Source organism: Sebastes umbrosus, chromosome 5 (assembly GCF_015220745.1).
Source record: "Sebastes umbrosus isolate fSebUmb1 chromosome 5, fSebUmb1.pri, whole genome shotgun sequence".
NCBI classification, from domain to species: Eukaryota; Metazoa; Chordata; class Actinopteri; order Perciformes; family Sebastidae; genus Sebastes; species Sebastes umbrosus.
In genome coordinates, this window is record NC_051273.1 from 8620562 (window position 1) to 8645245 (window position 24684).

A 24684-nucleotide genomic window follows, 5' to 3' on the forward strand; every position below is an offset into this window, starting at 1 on the left:
GATATACAGAAAATAGAGAACAAATAAACACAAATAATAAAAAAAAGAGAATCAAGCAATAATCATAGTATGCCTTTAAACTTGTATGAAAAAGGAAAATGCTAGCTGTCAAATACCATCATCTCAGGCACAGATAGATAGATACATATATTGTTTGTTAGTTTACATATATAAAAAATAATATACAGTATATAATTTGCAAGGGATGTGTAGGAGAATTGCCTAAAGAAGTGGCATTCAACATGAAAATAATTACAGTAATGTAAAATACAGGATTTGTATGCATCTCTCAATAGTTTTAGACATTGTAAAAAACAGACACATAGTTTAGCAAAGTACTTGACAACAATGCATCCCATAAACACCCTTCAGTTATGCAAATATCAAGAAAACTCATTCATAATGCACTGTCAAAGACTAACTTAACAAACTAAGAGCATATAGCTCATGTGATCTGGCATGTAGTTTTCATAAGACAAATAAACACAAATAATAATAATAAAGAATCAAGCAATAATCATAGTAGGCCTTTAGACTTGTATGACAAAGGAAAATGCTAGCTGTCAAATAACATCATCACAGGCACAGATAGATAGATACATAGATTGTTTGTTAGTTTACACATATAAAAAAATAATATACAGTATATAATTTGCAAGGGGATGTGAAGGAGAATTGCCTAAAGAAGTGTCATTCTGCATGAAATAATTACAGTAATGTAAAATACACAATTTGTATGTATCTCTCAATAATCTCAGACATAGTGAAAAAACAGAGATATAGTTTAGCAAAGTACTTGACAACAATGCATCCCATAAACACCCATTGGTTATGCAAATATCAAGAAGACTCATTCATAATGCACTGTCAAAAACTAACTTAACACACATTCTCATGTGATCTGGCTTGGAGTTTTCATAAGACAAGAAAAATAAACAGAAAATAAAGAAAAAATAAACACAAATAATAAAAAAAAAGAGAATCAAGCGATAATTATACTAGGCCTTTAGACTTGTATGACAAAGGAAAATGCTAGCTGTCAAATACCATCATCACAGGGGATAGATAGATAGATAGACAGATACAGGGTCTGACATTATTTTTTTTCCTCACCTGCCACTGTGGCAGGTTACTGAATATTTCTACCGGCCACTCAATTTATTTGCTTTCCACTCCTGAAATCTATGTAGAACACTTTAGATTTGTAAACACTGAATTAGTGGTGCCAGACAGTAGGAATATATTTATGTAACCTTAATCCCTGACTATTTTTAACTCAGGAATTGCCTTTTAAAAATACAATTTCTTAATACAAGGAAATCCTATCTGCCATGGTGTTAGAAAGGGTGACTTGATATATACAGTAGGTATTGACGATAGCTGTGATATTTAAAAATGAAATATTGATATCATGTTAATAACACACTATGATAATATTGTATAAACAATTCAGCGCCTCTTAAATCTTTTTAAATGTACAGTTATGGTACAGACTCTCTCTATCTCCCTGCACTTGTATTTTGAGTGTAATTCATTTAAAAAAAAAAAAAAACGCACAATAAATAAAGTTAAGGAAGAATTAGACTGATAGAATTTTTCCCCCCCAAATTTTCTATGGATATCGCAATAATATCATTATCATGAATTATATTGGCCACAATAATTGTGTTGTGAAAATCTGATATTGTGTCAGCCCTAGTGGCAGATGACTTGAACTTCTTACCTGCCACAGCCAATATTTAGCCTGTATTTGGCAGGTGGCAGGTGCTAATTTCATTCCCTGGATAGAAAGATAGATTGTTTGTTAGTTTACACATCTAAAAAATAATAAATACAGTATATAATTTGCAAGGGGATGTAAAGGAGAATTGCCTAAAAACCCTCCAGTGGCTCGATAAGTGGCATTCTACATGAAATAATTGCAGTAATGTAAAATACACCATTTTTTATGGATCTCTCAATAGTTTCAGACATAGTAAAACATAGTAAAAAAAACAGAGACATAGTTAAGCAAAGTACTTGACAACAATGCATCCCATAAACACCTAATCGGTTATGCAAATATCAAGAAGACGCACTCATAATGCACTGTCAAAGACTAACAATAATGAAAAAACGAGAATCAAGCGATAATCATAGTAGGCCTTTAGACTTGTATGACAAAGGAAAATATTGGTTGGTTAGAAAAAGTTATTTTAGGGATCAACGTTATGTTAATCTTGTTTAGTTTAGTTTATTTAACTGCTGTATAGGTCAAAAATTCAATTCAAGTTGTAGCTGCTGTGATCATGCAGGATGTCCATTTCTTTGTTAGTGTCAGGACTGGAGGAGTATGCATTTGTATTATAGTGTGAATCCAGTTACTGTTAATCAAAACCACATCCAATTATTGGAGTTTCATATTGATTTATGCGGATTGAACATGCCCCACGTCATTGCAAGTTATCCACACAGGAGAGCAGACCATCCCATCATGCAGAGATGCTAACACATTTACTGATGGACATAAACAATGCTCATACCTTGCAATGTAATGCATCCACCATAATATTACAAACTATGGCCTCCAAATTCACCATAGAGATACGGCGACAACTTTCTGACGCAGTTTCAACAGAAAATGAGCATTATAACCTTCACAAAGGTGGTTGGCTGTTGTATCAGGTTGCATTATATTGTGCAAGTCTTTATGATATTGTATCTGCCGTATGACTTATTTGTGCAGTTGCAATCTCAGTGTATCTCAAAGTAAATTTTGTTTGCCATTTTCAGACTCTTAGATCAGTGAACTCTGTTAACCCTGCTCATGTTATTCATTTAGCATTGGAAAAATTACCTTTCTCAGTGTGCTGACTTTTAGTAATGGAAGTGAGTTAGCTCTCGTCACATGTTGAGGCAAATTAAGCGATCAAAATTGCCTGTGATTTTTCCCAGAAGTTTAAATCACATGTCTCAGTTGAATGGTTCGCTTATGTTATGATCTGCAATTGCCTCCACTTTATATTTTGTTCCTGGGAGTTATTGACGTTACCATCTTGAGGAGGCTGTTTGTTTAATCAAGTTCTTCCTCTGTGCGGTGACCAGTGCTAAGTAAAGGTCTGGTGAGAGGCATTGGGGAGGACTGAGGAATGTGTTTGTCGGTTCACTGCTTTTGCCTTTCTCCAGTTGTGACAGTGCTGCACTGCAGAAGCAACTGGATCTCCACTACAGTACATTATCATGTTTATCTTAAGCTGGCAAGTTGGGCCATGCCGCTGTCATTGTACCTTCCTGCTGAAGATGAGCACTTTAAGCCTCCTCTATTTTGCAACCTTGTATTTTTTATGATGGAACAGTGATGAACTCAGCACTATAGTGGCTTTACGGAAACCAGACTGTGTGCGGGTTGTGCGACATTGCTGACTGGATCACACCTAATCCTTGCCCATCATTACTGTAATCATGGCCAAGAGTTTAAACTTCAAACTAGTTATTGTGGTATTGCTCCTGAGAGCGGAGACAGACATGAAAATGAGTCAGATTGTTATGGTTATGAAGAAAAGTGTAATGAAAACACATCATAATTGTTGGATCCTTAGCCTCTGTGCTACCTGTGTAACATCACCTTGAGTCTTCAGTGTCTAGCCTTTATCCTTGGTTCTAATTGTTATTTGTTAGTGTCACTTTGGGCTACTTGCTGCGTTGTTGTTTTGTTCAAGGCAAAGGTCTGAGTGGTTTTGGTGGTTGCTGTGATTTAAAGGACCTGTGTATGTGTGTGTGGCTACAGCAGTGGTTGAACACTGAGAGCTTTGTGCTGACCACTGAGGTCCAGAGGTTTTTATTTGTTTCTTTCCTCCCTGTCTGGGTGTAATATATGATGCTGTCCGAAGCAACACAGTAAGACTATGAGACACAAAGAAGAAATCCTAAAACGACAACAAGTGCAATTCTTAATGTTAGTTAGCCTCAACTTTGACAGCTTAAGGCATTTAAGTGGAAATTCGCAAAATCCAGCAGTATGAAAGAGTACTAATATTGGAATTTATTTTAGTTGAATAGCAGTAAATCGACAAAATCATAAAATATCTCATAATGCAATTTTATTGCATAATATTAGCCACTTTGTGATAGCATTGCAATTCTTTATGTCCAGGAATAACAGTTTGATACTGAAATGATTATTGCAATTTATTGCTTTTTTTTTAATTTTGTTTTCACAGCTAAAAAGTTCAATATCACTTATGGTTGGAGCTGAAAGTACTTCATTGAACTTTGAGGTTAAATTGGCGTTGAAGCATTTCAGTCAGTTTTAGTTTTCTGTTTATTCTCAGCCGTAGGAGTGAGACAAGTACCACAACTGATATTGTGTGTCTTGTAATACTGTTGATACAGTGGCACCAGAGCTGCAATTGTTTTCTCTTTTGATACTTACACGGGTGGGTTTCTTTCTTACTTTTACTGTGCACATTTCAAATATGAATGTTTTTCAAACTATATTGACGTTTAAAATGTGTGCTCCGCTCATAGAAAACTCTGCTGTATATCAAATCAAGTGTTTCCTAAACTAACAGCCCGGGGGCTTCACTTTTGGGGAGCTGTCATGCCGCTGTGCGTGCACCCTACAGCGGTTGCCTGTGAAAAACTTTCCTGAATGTTGATGCCGCTGTAGTCCAGAGTAAAAGTGTTATACTGTATATTACCTGTTTCGTCCGTCAAAATGAAAATGCGCTGAATTCAGGTGAAGAAGAACCTGATTTTAGGTCTTATTTTGATGCAAAAATTTGTACATTAGCAGGAATGTGGCACAACACGGAAGTGAAAGCAGTGCTCTGTTTTTAAGTGTGAAAGTGCACTGAAAATGTTTTGTCCCTAAAATCAATGAATAATGATAAATAATCGTAATCTCAATTTTGATCAAAATAATTGTGATTATCATTTTGGTCATAATCGTGCAGCCCTAGCTCATGTTGCTTAATTTAGCAATTTTAGGGTGTTATTTTCCTCCTCTGTTACACAGGTTTTAGGATGTGTCATTAGACTGCCTTGCAGTACTGATCATAATGTGTCGTGGCTGAATGTCTTTCAGTATTGTGTATTGCACAATCACCTGTATCCTCCAATTATTATTATTGTGGATCATTACACAGACTTTTAAGATGTACTGTATTCACTCTCTCTCTTCGTTCCTCCACCCACCTCTCCCCTGTTTGCAGGACTGTGGCAGCAGAGGTCAGGAAGCAGATAGCTGGCCAGTATGGGGGCTCCCCGCAACTCTTCAAAAACCTCAACGTTGGGGCCGCAACAAGCAACACAGTGAGTAGTCTCCAAAACCAATGAAAGGCCAGAGCCTAATATTGACATCCTGTCTTGGATCATCATACGAGTGTGACAGCTGCTGCTACTGCACTGTCTGAAAACGTCAGCCTAAATTGCAGTGACAGTGTCTGAGCTGTCAACAGCTGAGATACTGTTGAATTTTTTCACATTTGCCCCAAATATAATTCTGGTGTCTGCTATGTTGGGAAAACAAATACAAGCTGATAAACTGTCTGCTCACATGCCTTTATTTGTTTTGGTATAAAGAAACGACATGCTGGGCTGGTTGGAAAACAATGTGAAGGTATTTCAAAGGCAAGTCCAAAATGCATTGATTTAGCTCCAATGGTGCAGTCAAATGTGACCTTGAATAAGACTACAGTGTGTCAAATCAATGTAAATTGAGTACAACTGAAAACGTATTACTTAAATTTCTTCCTTTATCTTCTGTTAAATCAACATTTCCGCAACTTTCATTGTTTATTTATGCTTAGAGCTTGTAAACACGGTTACGGCCTTTTCAGACGTTGCGTACCTAGACTCAGGAGCTGGCTGTACGCAATAAGAAGTTAGGGTACTCATGGAAACAAAAATCAGAAGGGCCGGTACTCGGTACCGGTGCGTACCGACCCATTTCAGGCACTTGTAGAGTGTAGTCTTTATTCAAACTTTGACATTTTGCAGATTCACAAGTGTTGATAGGTTAAATGTTAGATTTGTATCAAAAAGTATTAATTAATCAGTTCAGGTACTTGGTTCCTCTTGTCATATACAGCCTTGACCAATGTTCAAGCAAGTGCAGTATTTTAACAATATAGATACCTGCTGACATCGGTCCAAGTGCACCACAATATTACAACCCAAGACAAGGATGACTCATTTCTGGTTATTTGAATGGCTGCACAGCTGTTGTTTATGTCATGCTGAATACCATGAGGGATAACCATTGATTGGCCTGTTCCCCACACCCAGTCTCTGCTGCAGTGTTTGTACAGTAGGGTGACAAATGTATGAGGTCAGACAGTTTGTTTGTTAAAGGGGTAGTGCCAATTGCCCCTCAGAAGCCCTGAGCCACAACACCAGCAAACACTCCCCCTCTCCTCCTTAATTAGGCTACAGTTGGCTTTTAATTAAACCGTGAAAGGTATTTGTGTTCAAATTCCTCTTACACATCCACACTTACACTGAACCTGCTGAAACAACGATTCCCCCTGGGTTCGTTATTTTAGAAGCAGAGTGAGACCCGTGAAACCATTAGTCTAAGCTTGAAGTAGCACACTTGCTAATCTGGTTACTTGTGTCGGCTTGAGGGCATTTTAAAGCTTTTGCTCAAATCACACATGTATCATTTTCAGAAGCGATTTGCCTATTTGGGAATAAAGATGATTCATAATGCTAGAACTGCTCTCTCAACAGAAATAACAGAAATTACCTCATATTTTGGACCCGCCTTAGAGACTTTACCAAGACATTCATGTACAGAACTGAATAGCTGACGATGTCTTCACAGTTAATTAACTGTTCCCGTCCCTCTGATCCCTCCCTCTCATCGCCCACCAGGTTCCCCTCACAGAGGCGGTGGAGCCGGTGGATTTTGAGGAGTACCTCATCACTCACCCTCCCATCGTTGAGTCGGGTCCCCTGAGAGACCTGATTGAGTTTCCCCCAGATGATATTGAGGTCATCCACACACCCAGGGAGTGTCGCACAGTGGCGCAGGCCGTCCCCGAGGAAGGGTAAGGGTGCTGTGCTGTTTAAATATTGAAGGTGGTAGCAGCAGGTGTGGAGTTAAGTACAGTGTCGCACCATATTTTCTGAGACACGTTTTCCTCATTTAAGAGCATTTTTGAGTATTGTCCAGGACCATGAGAAACTAAGTGTTTATAAAGCAAATTATTCATATGAATTATTTTGAATAGATCTATCCATATATTCAATCTTCAAATTCTACTATTAAATCACTAAATGTGTAAATGTTTTTAATGAGATACATTTAGTTACTTGAATTTATAAAAAACGTTTTAAATGCTGCATATAGGACGTTTCATACATTAATGTAACCTAATCACACCAATCAACATCCTATCAAAGAAAATAAACAATGCTGTTTTTTGTGTATGTTTCTATTATATTTTTTACTTTTCTTATTTTGCTTTTATTCCTTTTGGACTTTTGGAGGTTATAGTGACTTCAGGAAAAGGCAGACAATTTTTCAAAAGTTTGCAAAGTAGTGTTGCTGATCACTGCACCACATGTTTAAAGATGAAAGACCCGCGGGCTTGATGTCATTACTTACTGTAGCTCTGGCTCTTGGTATGTCGGAAGAGGCGGCACAAACATTGCAAGTGTACGTCAATGTATGATGTACCAGAAAGATTAAATGACATCAGTCTGGTAGCCTGTCATCTTTATTCACTGAGACTAATGCATTTAGAGTGTGACTCCTGCTATTGAAATAAAGCTTGTTTGATTGATTGAGTCTGTCTGGCTGCAGGGACACTGATGCTCATGTCAGAGACTGTGTCAGATCCTACACAGAAGACTGGGCCGTCGTCAACAGAAAGTAAGGCTTCACTCTGTGGAATTATTCATGTTTTTTATACCCAGATTTTACTTGCTTGCTCTTTAAAATTGACATATCTGTAAAATATCATAACTATGTTGAGCATTAATATTAAGTGAATGACTGCTTTCTCCCTCAGATACCACAAGCTTGGTACAGGCTTTAACCCTAACACTCTGGACAAGCAGAAGGAGCGTCAGAAAGGCCTGCCCAAACAAGTGTTTGAGGCTGATGAGATGCCCGACAGCAGCAGCTACCAGGATGACCAGGTATCAAATCACTCTGTGGTAAAGAAAAAAAAGATTTGTTCTCATTTTTTATCTCATCTTGAACATTTCTGATTTATGGTAGAAAGATGCCACACATATATATTTCGATTTTTTGGTGTCGTTTGGCCGGCAGGATGACCTGAAGCGACGGTCGATGTCTATAGACGACACCCCACGCGGCAGCTGGGCCTGCAGCATCTTTGACTTGAAGAACTCCCTCCCGGATGCCCTCCTCCCTCACCTCCTCGACCGTGCCCCCAATGAGGAGATTGACAGGCACAACGAAGAGCATCGCAAGGCCAACCGCCACCGTGAGCTCTTTGCTCTGCACCCCGCCCTTGATGAGGTAGAGTTTACCCCTCTATCTTTGCTGGAACCCTTTTCTGCTAGTCAGGGGGTGAAAGTAGATTGAAGTTCTTGCCGCTACTAATAAGCTACCCCAACCTTCATCGCTTGATATTGTTCTCCACCCAACCTCAGCTTCATGCATCCCAGAACACACGATGCCTGTATGGTGTAGAAAGAAATTAGAAACACTTAACATCATGTATAGCAAATTATTTATTTAAATGGTGAAAGTGCTGCAGAATAATTTGTAAATGTTGACAAAACTTTTCAAGTTTTGAGCTGTTCTGATTGGGGGCATTCACAGGAATTTTACCATTCGGGAACTCGTATTTCCGATTGTTCTGACACCACATGAATGCAGCACAAATGCCCTATCTCTCAATGTTAATGAAAGTGAAACAGCATTGCCACATGTGTCAACAAATCGAGCTGTGGTTAGGGATTTTTGATACACCACACAGTTGTACTGGCAGGGATATACATAGCCTACAGTTGTGCACAGATGCCGTTTCCATGGTTGCCACGCGTAGTGCCTGGGGTTTACTCGCAGAGCGCTTGTCTGCATGAGGAGCGCAGTCAGACCCAAGCGAGAGTGTCACTCCCCGTCTGAAAAGACCTTAATGCTGAAACAAATCGAACCAAAAACATAATCTCCTTGGTGGAAGTAACTAACTGTATGTTGACCTGATGTTAGCAGATGTGTTTTCTTGTTTGATGTGTATTCTTGTTTGAAAATCTATGTGTTCAAAACCAGTCCCAGGATGTCAGTAATCTTCTTTGTGAGGAATACATTTGTGTTTTTCGTCACAGCATGAACATTCACAGTCATTTTGATAATAATTACTGATTTGTTTTGTATGTGATCTTCTCTGTGAATGTGTAGGAGGAGCCCATTGAGCGCCACTGTGTGCCTGAAGTACCCAAAGAACACTTTGGCCAGAGGCTACTCGTCAAGTGCTTGTCCTTGAAGTAAGTGGTGGACAGCCTTTTTCAGAAAAAAAGCCTTTTCGCTCTTTTATTTAACTGCTGCATTCTGCTGACCCGCTCCTTTTTCTCTCCCCTTGAAGGTTCGAGATCGAAATTGAACCGATATTTGCTAGTTTGGCCTTATACGATGTCAAGGAAAAGAAAAAGGTAAGCTGTTATGCTTTCCTCAGTGCCTCCTCAGCCCTGAGTTGTTGGGTCACTTCTGCAAACCATTAAAATTGTTGGGAGGCCAAAACGTATTTGATGAGTGGACTATAAAATTTTATGTTGTGGGCCTGTTATGCTTGTAGGAATGCAGTTAAATCATAGAACGGGACCATGTATCTATCTGAAGAAGATCACCCACTTCTGGTTTTCTCCACTTTCCTTTAGCTGACAAACACTAGAGGGTAGCAGTTGCCTTGATAAGTAGATCTCTCATATATATTGCTCTGCACAGAAGCTCCGTTACTTTTACAAGTGGGTCATTTCTCTCTGAAATGTTATCGTGTTTGTCAGCCACCATGAGCAAGAAGTCAGATTGCTGTAACACAGCCATTCACTCAAAAAGTATGATTGAATACTAATGGTTGTCATGTTGTGGTCATAGGATTACATTTAACATGTATGCTATAATTACCTGTGTGTCTGTTTGGATGTGTCCCTCAGATATCAGAGAACTTTTTCTTCGACCTAAACTCTGAACAGACGAAGGGGATGCTGCGTCCGCACATTCAGACAGCAGCCATCTCCACACTGGCACGCTCCGCCATATTCTCCATCTCCTACCCCTCCCAGGATGTCTTCCTCGTCATCAAGGTCAGACAGTTATGATATGATTTCCTCTGTCTTGTCAAGTTTAGGAAAAAGACTTTCAGGCTAGTCTTGTTGGGAAAGTTTTCCCAAGATATTATCGGTCCGAGGAGAAGAGAGTCTTCGTCCTTGAAGCCTTTTCTCTTATAAAAGTGACTGTATATGCCGGCACGGCTCTACTCAACTCGACTCGCTCTTTTTTTTGTTTTTTCCATTAACAAAAGTTGTGGATAGTACCTGGTACTTTTTTTTTGTACCACCTCGGTCGAGGTTCCAAGCAAGCTGAGCCGATACTAAAAGGTTAAAAAACTACAGAGCACTGATTGGTCAGAGAAAATCGTCACTAGTGCGACACACGACATCCTGCACATCCTGCCTTTTATTAAATAGCCAAGCCACCGTCAATCGGGGCCATGTTTTTTTTTTATTCACTCGACCCAGAGTTTAAAAAATGGCAGCCCGCAAAACTACGCCGCACACTTCGCCGTACAGTTGACAAAGTACAGACGTTCCTCTGTTTGGTTGCCGATGAAATAATTCAGGGAGTGTTACGTTGAAGATGATGTCACGGCAGTTTCACGCGGCGCCACTACAGCGATCAGCTGAGAATCCTGCCTACAATGAAGGGGTACTAGCTGCATCGGAAAACAAAATATTGAAAAGGACCTGGTACCAAAAGTGAGTTTCATTGAGTCGAACCATACGGTGGAAATAAGGCACAAGAGATGATCTAGTCCCCGATGTGTTTCTGCAGTAAAGATGTTGGGAGATGCTTTCGCCACATTTTCACTCATCATTATTTCCTTCATGACAGCAAAACACGCTACACGAACCATTAGAAACTCCTGTAGGTTAAACCCTAAAAGACACAATCAATACGTGATACTATTATCAATGGACTTAAAGGAACTTGGTAGCCTGATAACATTGAGGCTACAAACAGCTCAGTGATGGCTCTGTAGGAGCCAACGTTACACTGGACTCCGTTTAAAAAGAATATCTGATCTTTTCAGTAGTCCTCCAATACAATATCACACTATTTCATTTTTTGAAATGTAATTTCCAGAAGAAAATGTTGTGTCAGGCCAATAATGTAATTGAAATTGACTGGCTCAGTGTTTGTCCTGGATGATCACTTTGTTTTTTTGTGTGAGGTTGCTAACTGCATGTATGTGCTTTGTCTGCAGCTGGAAAAGGTACTGCAGCAAGGTGATATTGGAGAGTGTGCTGAGCCCTACATGGTCTTCAAGGAGTCAGATGCTGCCAAGGTATGATCAGAGTGAATTAGATGTTGAATGGCACATAAAAAACGTTTTTAGTATTATAAGAACACTAATACAGATAATACGTATGTAAGTAAATATAAGTAATATGTTAGCCACATGTTCAGTTCCTGTTCCTGGTAATGCTAACCATTCTATCACCTAAATGTTGCACAGTGTATAATCACGTTGTAGTGAATGAATGAATAAGTAGATGTAATATAAGCTGTCTTATATTACATTACACTACATAAATCGCTAACTTAAGTAAACATATATTTTTCTTGTAGAATAAAGAGAAGCTGGAGAAGCTTCGTGGCCAGTCGGAGCAGTTCTGCCAACGTCTTGGCCGCTACCGCATGCCCTTTGCCTGGACCGCCATCCACCTCATGAACATTGTGAACAGTGCTGGCAGTCTTGAGAGAGATACGGAGCTGGAGATGAGCCTCTCTGGTATGACATTCCCTTTTGACACAACCCTTTGGATTGTAACTGTAAACATACAGTATCTCAATGTGAAGTTGTTAACAGTCACAGTGTGGAGGCACAAAAAACCTGGGTTAAAGAGATAGTTTGTGTGTTTTGAAGTCGGGTTGTATGAGGTACTTATCCATAGTCAGTGTATTACCTACAGTAGATGACGGTCGGCCCTCCTCCAGTTTGGAGAAACAGACAGGAGTTACCGTATGGAACCAAAACAATGTACTGCTGTGGACGGGGACGGCAGCAAAACGTATTTTAGCCACCTAAAAGAAAGGCTCACCTAAAAAAATCAACATCAGTCTAAGTATTCGCTATGTTTAGAATATTTTCGCATGTTTACTTTTCCGTGAGACAGCTTTACAGTCTATGTTTCTGACGGGGAACAGAAGCCGTTGTATCCATCTATGCTCTTGCCAAAGCAACCAGACTCCATTGAAAAAAAACCAGTAATTTTACCTCGCAGAACACGGGAGTTGCTGGTCTACCATGTACCATATACTGTACCATATACTATTCCCTTAATGTTTTTATGCTTCTGCCCACTCACAGCCTCAATGTCACATATAGTTATCTGAGGACAGAGACCTGGCAGCCACGCATGAGGCTCATGGGCTCGTCAATACATTACCACACTGTAAAATCTTTATCTAACAACAACTTTCCAACAACAAATAGTAAGAATTGGAAAGGCAAATTCAAACAGAGAACAATATATATATAACCTTTATTTAACTAGGAAGTCACATTGAGATTAAAACCTCTTTTACAAGCGAGACCTAGCCAAAAACATTGGGTCATATTGATCCTGGGTGTGTTATTTTGAGTTTGACCTTTGGTGTTTGTCTAACCTTTAACCTCACAAGGTATCTTTGATGCTGACTGTGGTGGCGGCCTTTTTGTTGCTAGGCAGATCCGAGAAATGTATGACAGAAATATGGGACTAATATTGAGCCGGTTGTAGCATCCCGTAATAGAAAAAGCTGTCAGTATACAGAATTGAAGATTTTAAAATGCTGCTGTTGTTTTTTTTTTAGAGAGAAAAGGCTCATGGTCAGAACGGAGGAATTCAAGCATCATGGGAAGGCGTTCCCTGGAGAGGACCACCAGTGGAGACGAGTCATGCAGTCTGACAGGCTTTAGACCCGCAACACTTACCATCACCAACTTCTTCAAACAGGTATCTACAACCACATACAGACGTAGGCAAAGTTGTTGGTAACGTTCCGTTAAAGAGAGAAAAACCCACAATGGTCACTGAAATAACTTGAAACTGACAAATGTAATAATAAATAAAAATTTACTGAAAATTAACTAATGAAAATCAGATATTGTTTTTGAATTGTGGTTCAACAGAATCATTTTAAAAAACAAACTAATGAAACTGGCCAGGACAAAAATGATGGTACCCCTAGAAAAGATGTAAAATAGTTTGACCATAGGGACATATTAAACTAAGGTGTGTCCTGTAAATAGCATCACAGGTATCTTCAAACTTGTAATCAGTCAGTCTGCCTATTTAAAGGGTGAAAAGTAGTCACTGTGCTGTTTGGCATCATGGTGTGTACCACACTGAACATGGACCACAGAAAGCTAAGGAGAGAGTTGTCTCAGGAGATCAGAAAGAACATTATAGACCTTCATGTTAAAGGTAAAGGCTATAAGACCATCTCCAAGCAGCCTGATGTTCCTGTGACTACAGCTGCACATATTATTCAGAAGTTTAAGGTCCATGGGACTGTAGCCAACCTCCCTGGACGTGGCCGCAAGGGGAAAATTGATGACATATTGAAGAGACGGATAATACGAATGGTAACCAAAGAGCCCAGAACAACTTCCAAAGAGATTAGAGGTGAACTCCAAGGTCAAGGTACATCAGTGTCAGATCGCACCATCCGTCACTGTTTGAGCCAAAGTGGACTTAATGGAAGACGACCGAGGAGGACACCAAATCATAAAAAAGTGAGACTGGAATTTTCCAAAATGCATATTGACAAGCCACAAAGCTTCTGGGAGAATGTCCTTTGGACAGATGAGACAAAACTGGAGCTTTTTGGCAAGTCACATCAGCTCTATGTTCACAGACGCAAAAATGAAGCATCCAAAGAAAAGAACACTGTACCTAATGTGAAACATGGAGGAGGCTCGGTTATGTTATGGGGCTGCTTTGTTGCATCTGGCACAGGGTGTCTTGAATCTGTGCAGGGTGCAATGAAATCTCAAGACTATCAAGGCATTCTGGAGCGAAATGTGCTGCCCAGTGTCAGAAAGCTTGGTCTCAGTTGCAGGTCATGGGTCCTCAAACAGGATAATGACCCAAAACACAGCTAAAAACACCCAAGAATGGCTAAGAACAAAACATTGGACTATTCTGAAGTGGCCTTCTATGAGCCCGGATCTAAATCCTATTGAACATCTGTGGAAGGAGCTGAAACATGCAGTCTGGAGAAGGCACCCTTCAAACCTGAGACAGCTGGAGCAGTTTGCTCACGAGGAGTGGGCCAACATACCTGTCGACAGGTGCAGAAGTCTCATTGAGAGTTACAGAAATCACTTGATTGCAGTGATTGCCTCAAAAGGTTGTGCAACAAAATATTAAGTTAATGTTACCATCATTTTTGTCTAGGCCAGTTTCATTAGTTTGTTTTTTTAAATGATTCTGCTGAACCATAATTCAAAAACAATATCTGATTTTCATTAGTTAATTTTCAGTGAATTTTTATTTATTATTACTTTTGTCAGTTTCAAGTTATTTCAGTGACCATTGTGGGTTTTTCTCTCTTTAACGGAACGTTACCAACAACTTTGCCTACGTCTGTATACACAAGCCTGATATAGATGTTGTTTATGCACTGCTTGGGATGCACAGAGACAAAGAGGGACATTTCCTCTTGCTTATCATACACTGTTGTACTTACATTTTTGATTAAATATTTATACGTTGCACATGTGTTATTCAGGAGGGGGACAGACTGAGTGATGAGGACTTGTATAAGTTCCTCGCTGACATGAGAAGGCCTTCTTCAGTGCTGAGGAGACTCAGACCCATCACAGGTACAAACATGTGAATTGAGTCTAGATCCCATTAGTAGTTGTTAGCCTCACGCTCTTCTCTAATGGCCGTTACGATTCTCTTGAATTGCTTGGAATTTTAAAAGAAGTGAACCACTTGTGTTTCAAATTAATTAATCCCCTTTTCTCTTTCTTTACCTCCCTGTACATTCACTCCCTTCCCATTCTGTCCTCTGTGACTGTCACCACAGCCCAGTTGAAGTTGGACATTTCTCCAGCTCCAGAGAACCCCCACTATTGCTTGACCCCTGACCTTCACCAGGTCAAACCATACCCAGACAGCAGGGTACGCCCCACCAGGGAGATCCTGGAGTTCCCTGCCAGGGACGTCTATGTGCCAAACACAACATACAGGTACAGAAAAAACATTTTGAGTGTGCAAAACTGAGCTTTTCTTCCTTTTCTTTCGGTTAAGTCAATTTTGTCCGGAGAGTATATTCATCTTGGCAAGATAAAGCTTTCTTGTCATTAGGTTGCAAAAATACAAGCTGTGTTTAACTGTTTGGATTTCATTTTAATGCCACTCATTTCTTTAATGCATTAATGCAACTTATGTTTTTTTTAGGTTGTAGCAGGCTCAGCTTTAAAGCATGTTGTATTAGCTTGTCGCGAAGGAGGCTAAATAACGCTCCAAACTTACGCTAAATTTTTGCTAAAAAACTGGCATGGCCATTTTCAAAGGGGTTCCTTGACCTCTGACCATAAGATATGTGAATGAAAATGGGTTCTATGGGTACCCACGAATCTTCCCTTTACAGACATGCCCACCTTATGATAATCACATGCAGTTTGGGGCAAGTCATAGTCAAGTCAGCACACTGACACACTGACAGCTGTTGTTGCCTGTTGGGCTGCAGTTTGCCATGTTATGATTTGAGCATGTTTATTATGGTAAATGCAGTACCTGTGAGGGTTTCTGGACAATATTTGTCATTGTTTTGTGTTGTTAGTTGATTTCCAATAATAAATATATACATGCATTTGCATAAAGCAAGTATATTTGCCCACTCCCATGTTGATAAGAGTATTAAATACTTGACAACTTGACTTGTGTATGTACCCTTTAAGGTTTTGAACAGATACAAAATTTGGGAATAATTTGTGATTAATTGTAATTAACTATGGACAATCATGCGATTAATCGCTATTAAATATTTTAATGGATTGACAGCCCTAGTACAAATATAAAATTTCAATAGTTATTTTCTTAATTAACTGTCTTTTTGGAATGTATTCAGTTATCCAACTACGACTACAGAGGAATATTACCATAGCAGCTGTTTTTTATTTTGGAGAGTTACATTGATTTTGTGTTAGAAAATGTAAGTGAAAATAGGCAAAATGTCAAATGCTCCATAAGCACATATTAAACCTACAGAAATCGGTACACATTAACACTGTGTCTCGTTAATGTTCACCTCATGCCAATGCGCTGCGCATATATTCCATCTGAACAAGTGCTATTTCTGTCAAGGTTACTTTGAGAGATGTTGTTACTACCAGACGTGTGCCGCTGACATGACCTTGCTTACACAGACCTTGTTTGTCTGCAGATAACCAGGTGCCTTCCTATTGTAGATTAACTAATGCCAGACCTAATTGAGAGCCAGCAGATCTAGATGAAAGGACATCGTAATCTTGTATTTTTATTCTGAATGTTCTTTTTTTTAATCATTGATTTGCCAAAAGAAAGTTGTCTGGGATCACACGTTTTCCATGAGCCTTATTGTTTGATATACTTTTCCTTTTCCTATACATGTATGTCAGCTATATATGAGGTCATTGAACTTGCTACCAGGTTACTAAATGTCATCACACAACCCCATTTTTAGGAGGATACAGGCCCTGAGCTGGACATTTTTATATTTTATACTTTGAACTACCACATATATTAGCACGTATACGCAGATTATATACATATGGAATCATGGAAAGGGAGGCATTCAAATTTTGAATTAATATATTGTTTCATTTTGAAGTTGTGAATGAGTATACTGTCTTACTGACTGTGAAGGAAGTGCTTCATCTTACACATAATACTAAAGTTATATCAAGGCTATTTCTTGGCTTTTGTTTTTTTTCCTCTAAATTTAATTTGGTTCAATACAAAGCTACACTATAAAAAATGTAGTCATGTTAGATAGTCATTTAGTCAAGATTTTTATTTTGTTTTAAATATGACTTGTTAGAGCACATAACTTCTTGTCAGGGTGACGTGTTAGTATGAGGCACATTTACAGTACAGTTAGTTATGTTGTAATAATGGACAAGAGTCAATATGACTCAATAACATAGGAAATACACAGAAATTATGTTTTTCTAACAATACCAACATAAATCATAGAATAGCATGAATATGGTTTAAATACTTTACAGAGTAAAAAAATAGAACAAACAAAGCAGAAAAACCTCATCAGTGTGCTGCCAAAGCTTTGTATCTCTAATGTTATATACTGCTGACATTGCCCCCACTTTGTAGATTGTTTTCAATGAAACAAGGGATGAAGCAGCGTAAAATACCAGGACAAAAATGACAAGATCTTAATTGGAAAAAATTCACCACTATGGACAGGTTTTGAGATGTTGCAGATGCAGTGTTTCTCTTGAATGTGGACTTATATAATGGGCATGCCTTATATAATAACCTGCTGGTATTTGTGCCCCCTTGAAACATGCAGTTTCACATCACAAAGATAATATACATTTTAAATAGCTTTGTCAACATAGAAGCTGTCAAATACATCTGAAAAAGATAGCCAAGCAATCTCAGTTTTTGATATTGTTTCGTAATCTCTCCTGATCGTTTTCTTTCCTACTGCAGTACTGTGGCATTTTGCAGCCAGGATGTGGATCAATATGTCCATTTTGCAAATGATTGCAGATGTTGCGTAATGATAATTCTACTGTCCTTGCTGGATCACACCCAATAGATTAATGACCTGCGTGGCCTGGTTGCATCATTGCAACAGTTCAGCTCGTTTCTGACTCCTGACATTTTGACCTGTTGTCTGATGGTCAGCACCAGCCTAAACACTGTTGGGAAGCAATCGGCTCAATGTTGCTGATAAACTAAGAATTTGTCTGTTACTTCACTTTCCACTTCTATAGAAATTTTCATCTGAGCATTAGATATTATGAATGTTTGTGAAAAATGCCAGTAGTGTTGTAAGAAAAGGTATGACTTGTGGGGTTCAGTTGAAGCTTTCAACAGTAGGGGCCGGTCGTACGGTGATCTTGGTCGTCTTGACGGAATATGAGGGCCCTGTGCCAGGCTTCCAGTGAATGCCCTTCCTTCTCATAGAGCGTCCTTTTGCCCTCAACCACGAATACCTTCCATTAAGGTTGGTCTCTCTGCAAGCTTTGAACCACCAGCCACCTGCCAAAGAGTCAGGACAAGAGACATAAGTTATATAAACACAAGTCGGTCTGTGTTTTTATACTACCAAACAACCGTTGCTGAATCAGCTTGTAAAACTGTTTACCTGCGTAACTGCGAGCGCAGTTGGAGTGTCGATGGTCGTCATTATTTCTGTCTTTTGAGGAGAATCTCATGCCGGTGCTGTTGGCCATGGCATCAGGCAGGTCACCAGAGAAGTGGCTGACATGAAGGGTGTAGCCCTTGGAGGGACCCTCCAGTGAGAAGCGGTACTCGGCCCAGAGCTTCCCCTCCTTCCAGTCCTCCAAATCAATGCGCAGGATGTAAACTGCCTGCTGTGTAAAGCTGTGGATCTTCTCTAAGCCCAACCAGAAGTCCTCTGCAGAACACAGTTAGTTTTTATCTTGTTAGGATATCTCTGATGTGAAAAAAATCGTTTTGTCTGTTATCAGGGAAACTCCAAAGGTTATAGATTAATTTGGATGGAATGTAGAGACACCCATTGGTAATCAGAGCCGACATCGTCTATACACTTGTTTCCTTTGGCCTACGGTGGATTGCTGCACTAAACTGTATGAGGTAGCAACTAAAATTCATGGCTGCAGGAGCCATTACTTTAGAATGTGGCATGACTGCACCTATGAGTGGCTGTCTGACCAGCAAGTGCTGCAGGAAAGCTGCCAAAACTTGCAGTGTACAGGAAGTCACTTTGTCAGTTCAGGACTGATAATGTGACAATTACTATTTCTTCAAATATCCCACCCCCTCTCACCAAAAAGTCTGTGCAGGTTAAGGTGGTATTCAGTGTAAATGGTCCAGTGCTCTTCAGATTATTTTGTGATAAAAGTACATCTTTTTTTAAATCGCTTAAGTTCTAGAGCAAGGTAGACTCAGATTCCTGAAAGGTACGGTCTAAATCAAAATGTATATAGTTTTGGCATATGGTAAAAGTGGCATATGTTGAATTTAACACCTTAAAAAAAACACTCACTTTCCAGATCTCCAAAGCCTTTCTCATACTTGTCCCATATCTGGTCAAAATCCACCGAATCGTCGGTCCTGCGTTGGATGACAGTTGAACCCCCATCTATAGAAGGGATTAGAAATACATTTCAAATCAAGTTACTGTTATACAAGGCACACAAAAGTTAACACAAGGATCAGGAAGCCTTCTTATCATGAACCCCTTTCACACAGCCTGTTCAATGCAGGAATTGACATCTGTGTAAAAGGGACAGCCGGTGTGGCAGGACACACACACAATAGACGCCGATGCTGTTGTGTTATACGTCACACCTCTTTTGCTTTGGGGCTGCAGCATTATGCCACGTTGTTTGGTCTAAAAAAAGCAAAGTCGGCGTAACGACGGATCTTCTTTATGGCAGTATTGCATAATGTCTGTGTAAAAGGGGCTATAGATAACGTGGATGGGATATCCGCCCCGTTGTCTGCCCTTTTGGATAACCTGTTCCTGTAGCTATCTAGTTGATAACCTTTAGTTTTTTGTTCCTTGCTTATTGATTGGAAACATGCATAAATGCCAATACTTCGTCTTATAAATGTAAGTGCTTCTGAATACAGAATGAGTATTTTGATGCTCCCACTTAGAGCTCAGATTGCTTTAGTCTCACCCACCTGAACCCATTTCGCAGTAAACGTTGAATGGCTCAGATTGGTTTGGCTTGATAACATAGATTCCACTGTTTGCCTCTCCTTTGTTAAACAAGTCACTGCAGTCCGTGGGGAGGTCTGAAACACAATCAAGAAAAAATCAAAATGTATGCATCCTCATTTTCCCCAAACCTTTGCATTCTCCTTTTGTTTTAAGACATTTCGTATTCATGTCAACATTTTGAATAACTGATAGTACATTTTAAATAAATTTACCGTTCACATCCAGGTCAGTTGAGTTTCCTGTCAGATATTCAAACATATCAGGAGCTCCAGGCTCTGGATCCATCTGCTTATCGACTGTATCTTGAAAGCTGTCATAGCTTAGCTGCAAGAGAATGCAATTGAATCTGCAATGTTAAATTATGTTGTCACTTAACTCTAAAAAAAAGCAGTTTCCCTCCCCTAAAGCAGAATTTGCATAGATAGCTTTAAGGACCAAACTAGGCTCTCACAGATGTTTGGCCTTTAAAGAAAATATTAATGAAATCTTGCTGAACAGTTGTTTACCTTTTCCTCCAGGTTTATAATTTTGGAATTCTGGTTGTCAAGCTGATCATGCTGCTCTTTCACAGCTATCAGCAGATTGTTGATTGTTTTCTCTTGAGATTCAATCACTTCCTGAAAATACCATAATAAAAAACATTATTTGTCCATACAACATGTGTTGTATTTTACAATATTTTAAAGGTTTGCACCTGTTGAGTCACATGAATCAAACAAATAGTTAACTACAGGTTGAATATCAGTTTTTTCTTCAGTATTTCTTTTCCTAAATGAGTAGAATTGTTCATTTTACCAGTAACAAAATGGAAACCGAGAAACTATTAGTCACGCCCAACAACAGAACACACTTTTGTAACTTTTGTTACGTTGCTTTTCTTATGCCGGTAATCATTTGCACAATTCTATAGCTCGTATGTCCCACATATGGTATTTTTTGACAACATCTAAGTGGCGTTGGAAATGATAATGCAACAAATAGTTAATGACACATTGTTTATCAATAATCATTACTGTAATACAGCCATAGATCGTGGTCACATGAAGATAAATGTTACCATATAGGGCCCATTGCATGTGCAGAAATAATTGAAGTGGGTTGAGGTTATTCAATTAAGTAGAGTTCATTAAATGCATTTCCATTGTTAACTGGTTTTGAAGGAAACTTTTTAGCAGTTTTTATTTGGCTTCTATTGATTTTGCACACATAATTCACCAGCTGATGCAAAGTTGAAAGAGGCACTCGGAGGAATCGTATAGCTGCTTACCTTGAGCGTTGTGATCTCACTGAGCTGATCAGCAGGGATAATGCTCTGCGACAGTCCCTGGAGCCGCTCCTCGAGGTTCCCCACTTTGCTCTGCAGCTGCGTACGCTCCTGAATGATGCCGTTGATCTTGGTGTTGATCTCCAGCGACAGGTTCCTGATCTCCTCGTTGTTGCTCTTCAAGAAATTCGTGGTCTTCTTCAGCTCCTCCTCTTCCTCCTTGATCTCAGACGTGACCACCGAGAGCTGGTAGAAAGAACGGTCGAAAATGTTCAACTTTTGGAAGATGTCGTTGATTTGGCCCTTGGTCTTGTGGACGAACTCCCGTAAACTCTGGCCTAGCTGAAGGAGGCCGTTTGCGAGTAGACGAACGTCATCCAGCATGGCAAAGCGAGACTTTGCCTCGGTTGGGCTTGGTGCTGTGGAAAGGGCCTGGGAGGGTAGGGTGGGGTACGCGTCTCTACCTGAGTACTCCAGAGGAACGGCAGCAGTGGAACTAGCTAGCAGCAGCAACAGGCAAAACAGCTTCATCATGACTTTCTTGTCTAACACAGTGTTGCACTGCTCTTGTGCTCTACTCAACACTCCCTCTGCCTATAAGCCAGACTTCCTTGCTGTTTAAATGATGTGAGAGCAGCAGGCTGCCCTGTGTTATATACTGCCCTCTCAGTAGAGGAGGGGGGGATTAGCTGATCATTAAACCCTACTATGTTTTAGCTCTGTACCCCACCTCCTCCCAAAGCCCTCCCTCTCCTGAACAAACAAATCACAGCAGTGAGCAAATGACATATACACCCCACCCCCCCCTTCTCTACTACCCATTTAACCCCAATCCCCTCTCCATACCACACCCTACCCTGTTCGCCATCTGTGGCGCAGGGCTTTAGCTGATCAGCAGAAAGCCAACAATGGCCATCACAGGTTTTTGATGGATCGTCAGTCTGATCAATCTCAAACCTTATAACCCTGCACACACTTTGGTCTGATTGATAATGCTGTGTGTAATTAATGCTCTTGGGTTTGATTTAGAGTCGTGCTGAATCAGCCCCGGTACCAGGCTCTCTCTCTCTCTCTCCCTCCTTCTCTCTGTGTGGGGAGGGGAGGGAGCCTGTCATCGGTGCCAGGGTTCAGCTTCTGGGCATGAATGATGTTGGAGAGTTTGGACAGTGTGTACTCATCATCTCGCTTTTATTGCTCAGCCTTGTCAATTTTTTTTCCAACTTGGTCATGCCTCGTGTGATATCTTTTTAATGCCACCAGAAATGAGATGGGGAATATATAGTTTGCTGATTAGCTTGCAGCTTTTAGGATCTTTCTGTTCTGTCGTAAAAAAACAATCTTTTATGGAAAATTCTTAGTAAGTTGTTTCACGCAGACCTGAAATGTTTGTGAAATATGTCCACAGTCAGCCAGAGAGGGAGGAGGAAGTAATCAGTGAAATGACTTGGTGTAGTATTTAATTGGAATATAAATATTTATACTTTTGGCACAGCGGGGTTCCCAACCTCTAGAGTAAGTGTGTCCTGTGTGAAAAAGGCCTTCTAGACGGAATAATTGCCGTGTCATGCAGTCATTGCTTTTTTGGCTAACCAAAATTAAAATAGTTTCTTGTTTATATAGAGGCATGTATACATTGAAAATGTCCTGTTTGCAGCCTTTATGGAGTTTTACTATTTACTATTGTTGTTAAAATATGTTTTCATTCATTAGCTGATCAGTCACTTTGTATGGCAAAGGAAAAATACTGGAATATTTGGCTTTGGTTTAAAAACCTTTTGGCACTCTGGCTGTTACAGTGCACGTTAAAATACCACACAGTCATCTTAATGAGTGTTCTCTAGTAATTTGCGGTTGTAAGGATGGAATACCTCAGTTCTCAGCGATGATATGGACGGAGCAGAACGAAAGGGTCCTTTAGAAAAGAGGTAAAATTGGCCACAGACTGAGTGAATGTGCCAGGAATTTGCTTGATCAGCATAAAGCTGGTAATGATATTCAGTATCCAGCTCAGTGGTTAGGTTTGTGGCTTAGCAGCCAGGGGGTTAAGAGTTTGAACCTGACATGTCCTGCTGGGACTTTTCTCCGTTGAGCTGGCATGTTCTGTCCAAGTTCAAATTTGCTGTGGAATTTTCACCCCAAAAAATCTGAAATTGAACCACCTCAGCAGTCTGTTTAAATAACACTATGTTTTGTTGATGTTCATCATATTTTGTCTATGTTAGCTTTGTGCATTCTAATTTGATCCTAATGTTGAATTGTCCATACTGCTGTTTCTGTAGCTACACTGATTCTTATCATGCAAACTATCAGTTACCCCTGACATATTTTTGTTTTCTCGCAATTGTAATTCCATGCATCGATCACTTGATCTCTTATGTTGACCTCTGGGTGAGAGGATTGCTCCGATAACGTGTTGTGAGTCAGTTCTTTGTTCCATGGTTGGATAGTGTGGATACTTTCCACCACCACCATCATCCCATCCTTTGTTAACCACAAGGTGAAGATAAAAGTCACGTTCACTCACTATTGTAGCCGGCGGGCAACTCCGGGTCTGAAAAGTGAAGCCGATACAGAAGTGCCTTAAATTTGCATTATTTCTAACAGCCAGCAGGGGGCGACTCCTCTGGTTGCAAAAAGAAGTCTGATTGTATAGAAGTCTATGAGAAAGTGACCCTACTTCTCACTTGATTTATTACCTCAGTAAACATTGTAAACATGAGTTTATGGTCTCAATCGCTAGTTTCAAGTCTTCTTCAATACAGCATGATGTTCATTTAGTAAATTATGGTCACATTTAGAGTGAAATAGACACCCACGGCATTGTCCGGTCTGGGAGTTATCTGTGTTTTTGTCTTAGAACTTAAACTCTTTCACAATGTGTTTTCAGTTCATGGAAGTTAATTATAACGGGAACTACCTCAGAAGTGGTTTTGAATATTTTGCCAAATGTTTATATGCCTGTCTGTGGACAGATTTTGTCACCGCGATAGCGTCACAACCGTGCAAGATGTAGTCACGAAACTTTACAGGTGTGTCGTTGAGATTAAAATTAAGATTTGTAGATGCAAGATTATTTTCTATTCTTTTTTTTTCACCATATTGGTTTAGAAGAATAGGTGCAAAATCAGTGCGAAGTGGAGACAGGGTTTCCTATAAAATTAACGTCTGGTGCTGGTGGGAAGCGATCCAGTGCTGCTAGGTCACTATCACGTGGTACATATGACTGTGCAACTAAAAGCACATCCTCTGCAAATATAGATCTAATATGCACATTCATTCAATTATTCTGGATGAAAAAAGG

At 39.8% G+C, this 24684-nt stretch overlaps 2 protein-coding genes across 25 annotated transcripts in view; one reads left to right on the forward strand and one right to left on the reverse strand.

Moving 5' to 3' along the window:
- Positions 1-24684, forward strand: part of dock7 (dedicator of cytokinesis 7) — a 63742-nt gene that overhangs the window by 3240 nt on the left and 35818 nt on the right. For 12 of the 23 annotated variants that reach the window (XM_037770948.1, XM_037770940.1, XM_037770941.1 and 9 more), the window contains exons 2-14: positions 5193-5292; positions 6856-7031; positions 7790-7858; positions 7998-8145; positions 8261-8473; positions 9359-9444; positions 9543-9609; positions 10111-10260; positions 11442-11522; positions 11807-11969; positions 13034-13176; positions 14957-15050; positions 15260-15422. In XM_037770948.1, coding sequence (XP_037626876.1) covers positions 5193-5292; positions 6856-7031; positions 7790-7858; positions 7998-8145; positions 8261-8473; positions 9359-9444; positions 9543-9609; positions 10111-10260; positions 11442-11522; positions 11807-11969; positions 13034-13176; positions 14957-15050; positions 15260-15422 — 1653 coding nt within the window. The remainder of the gene's footprint in view (positions 1-5192; positions 5293-6855; positions 7032-7789; positions 7859-7997; positions 8146-8260; positions 8474-9358; positions 9445-9542; positions 9610-10110; positions 10261-11441; positions 11523-11806; positions 11970-13033; positions 13177-14956; positions 15051-15259; positions 15423-24684) is intronic. The other 11 variants (XM_037770944.1, XM_037770951.1, XM_037770953.1 and 8 more) reach the window with 1 other exon arrangement.
- Positions 17213-22144, reverse strand: angptl3 (angiopoietin-like 3). Of its 2 annotated transcripts, XR_005207055.1 has the most exons (8): positions 21387-22144; positions 20626-20736; positions 20332-20443; positions 20080-20193; positions 19436-19531; positions 18551-18823; positions 18008-18444; positions 17213-17976 (listed from the first exon to the last, which is right to left on the reverse strand). XR_005207055.1 is itself a non-coding variant. In XM_037770969.1 (7 exons), the coding sequence occupies exons 1-7, from the start codon at positions 21915-21917 to the stop codon at positions 18260-18262; spliced, it is 1422 nt and encodes a 473-aa protein (XP_037626897.1). In that variant the 5' UTR covers positions 21918-22144; the 3' UTR covers positions 17213-18259. The 2 variants fall into 2 exon arrangements, 1 of the variants encoding a protein (XP_037626897.1); XM_037770969.1 differs by having other exon boundaries at positions 17213-18444.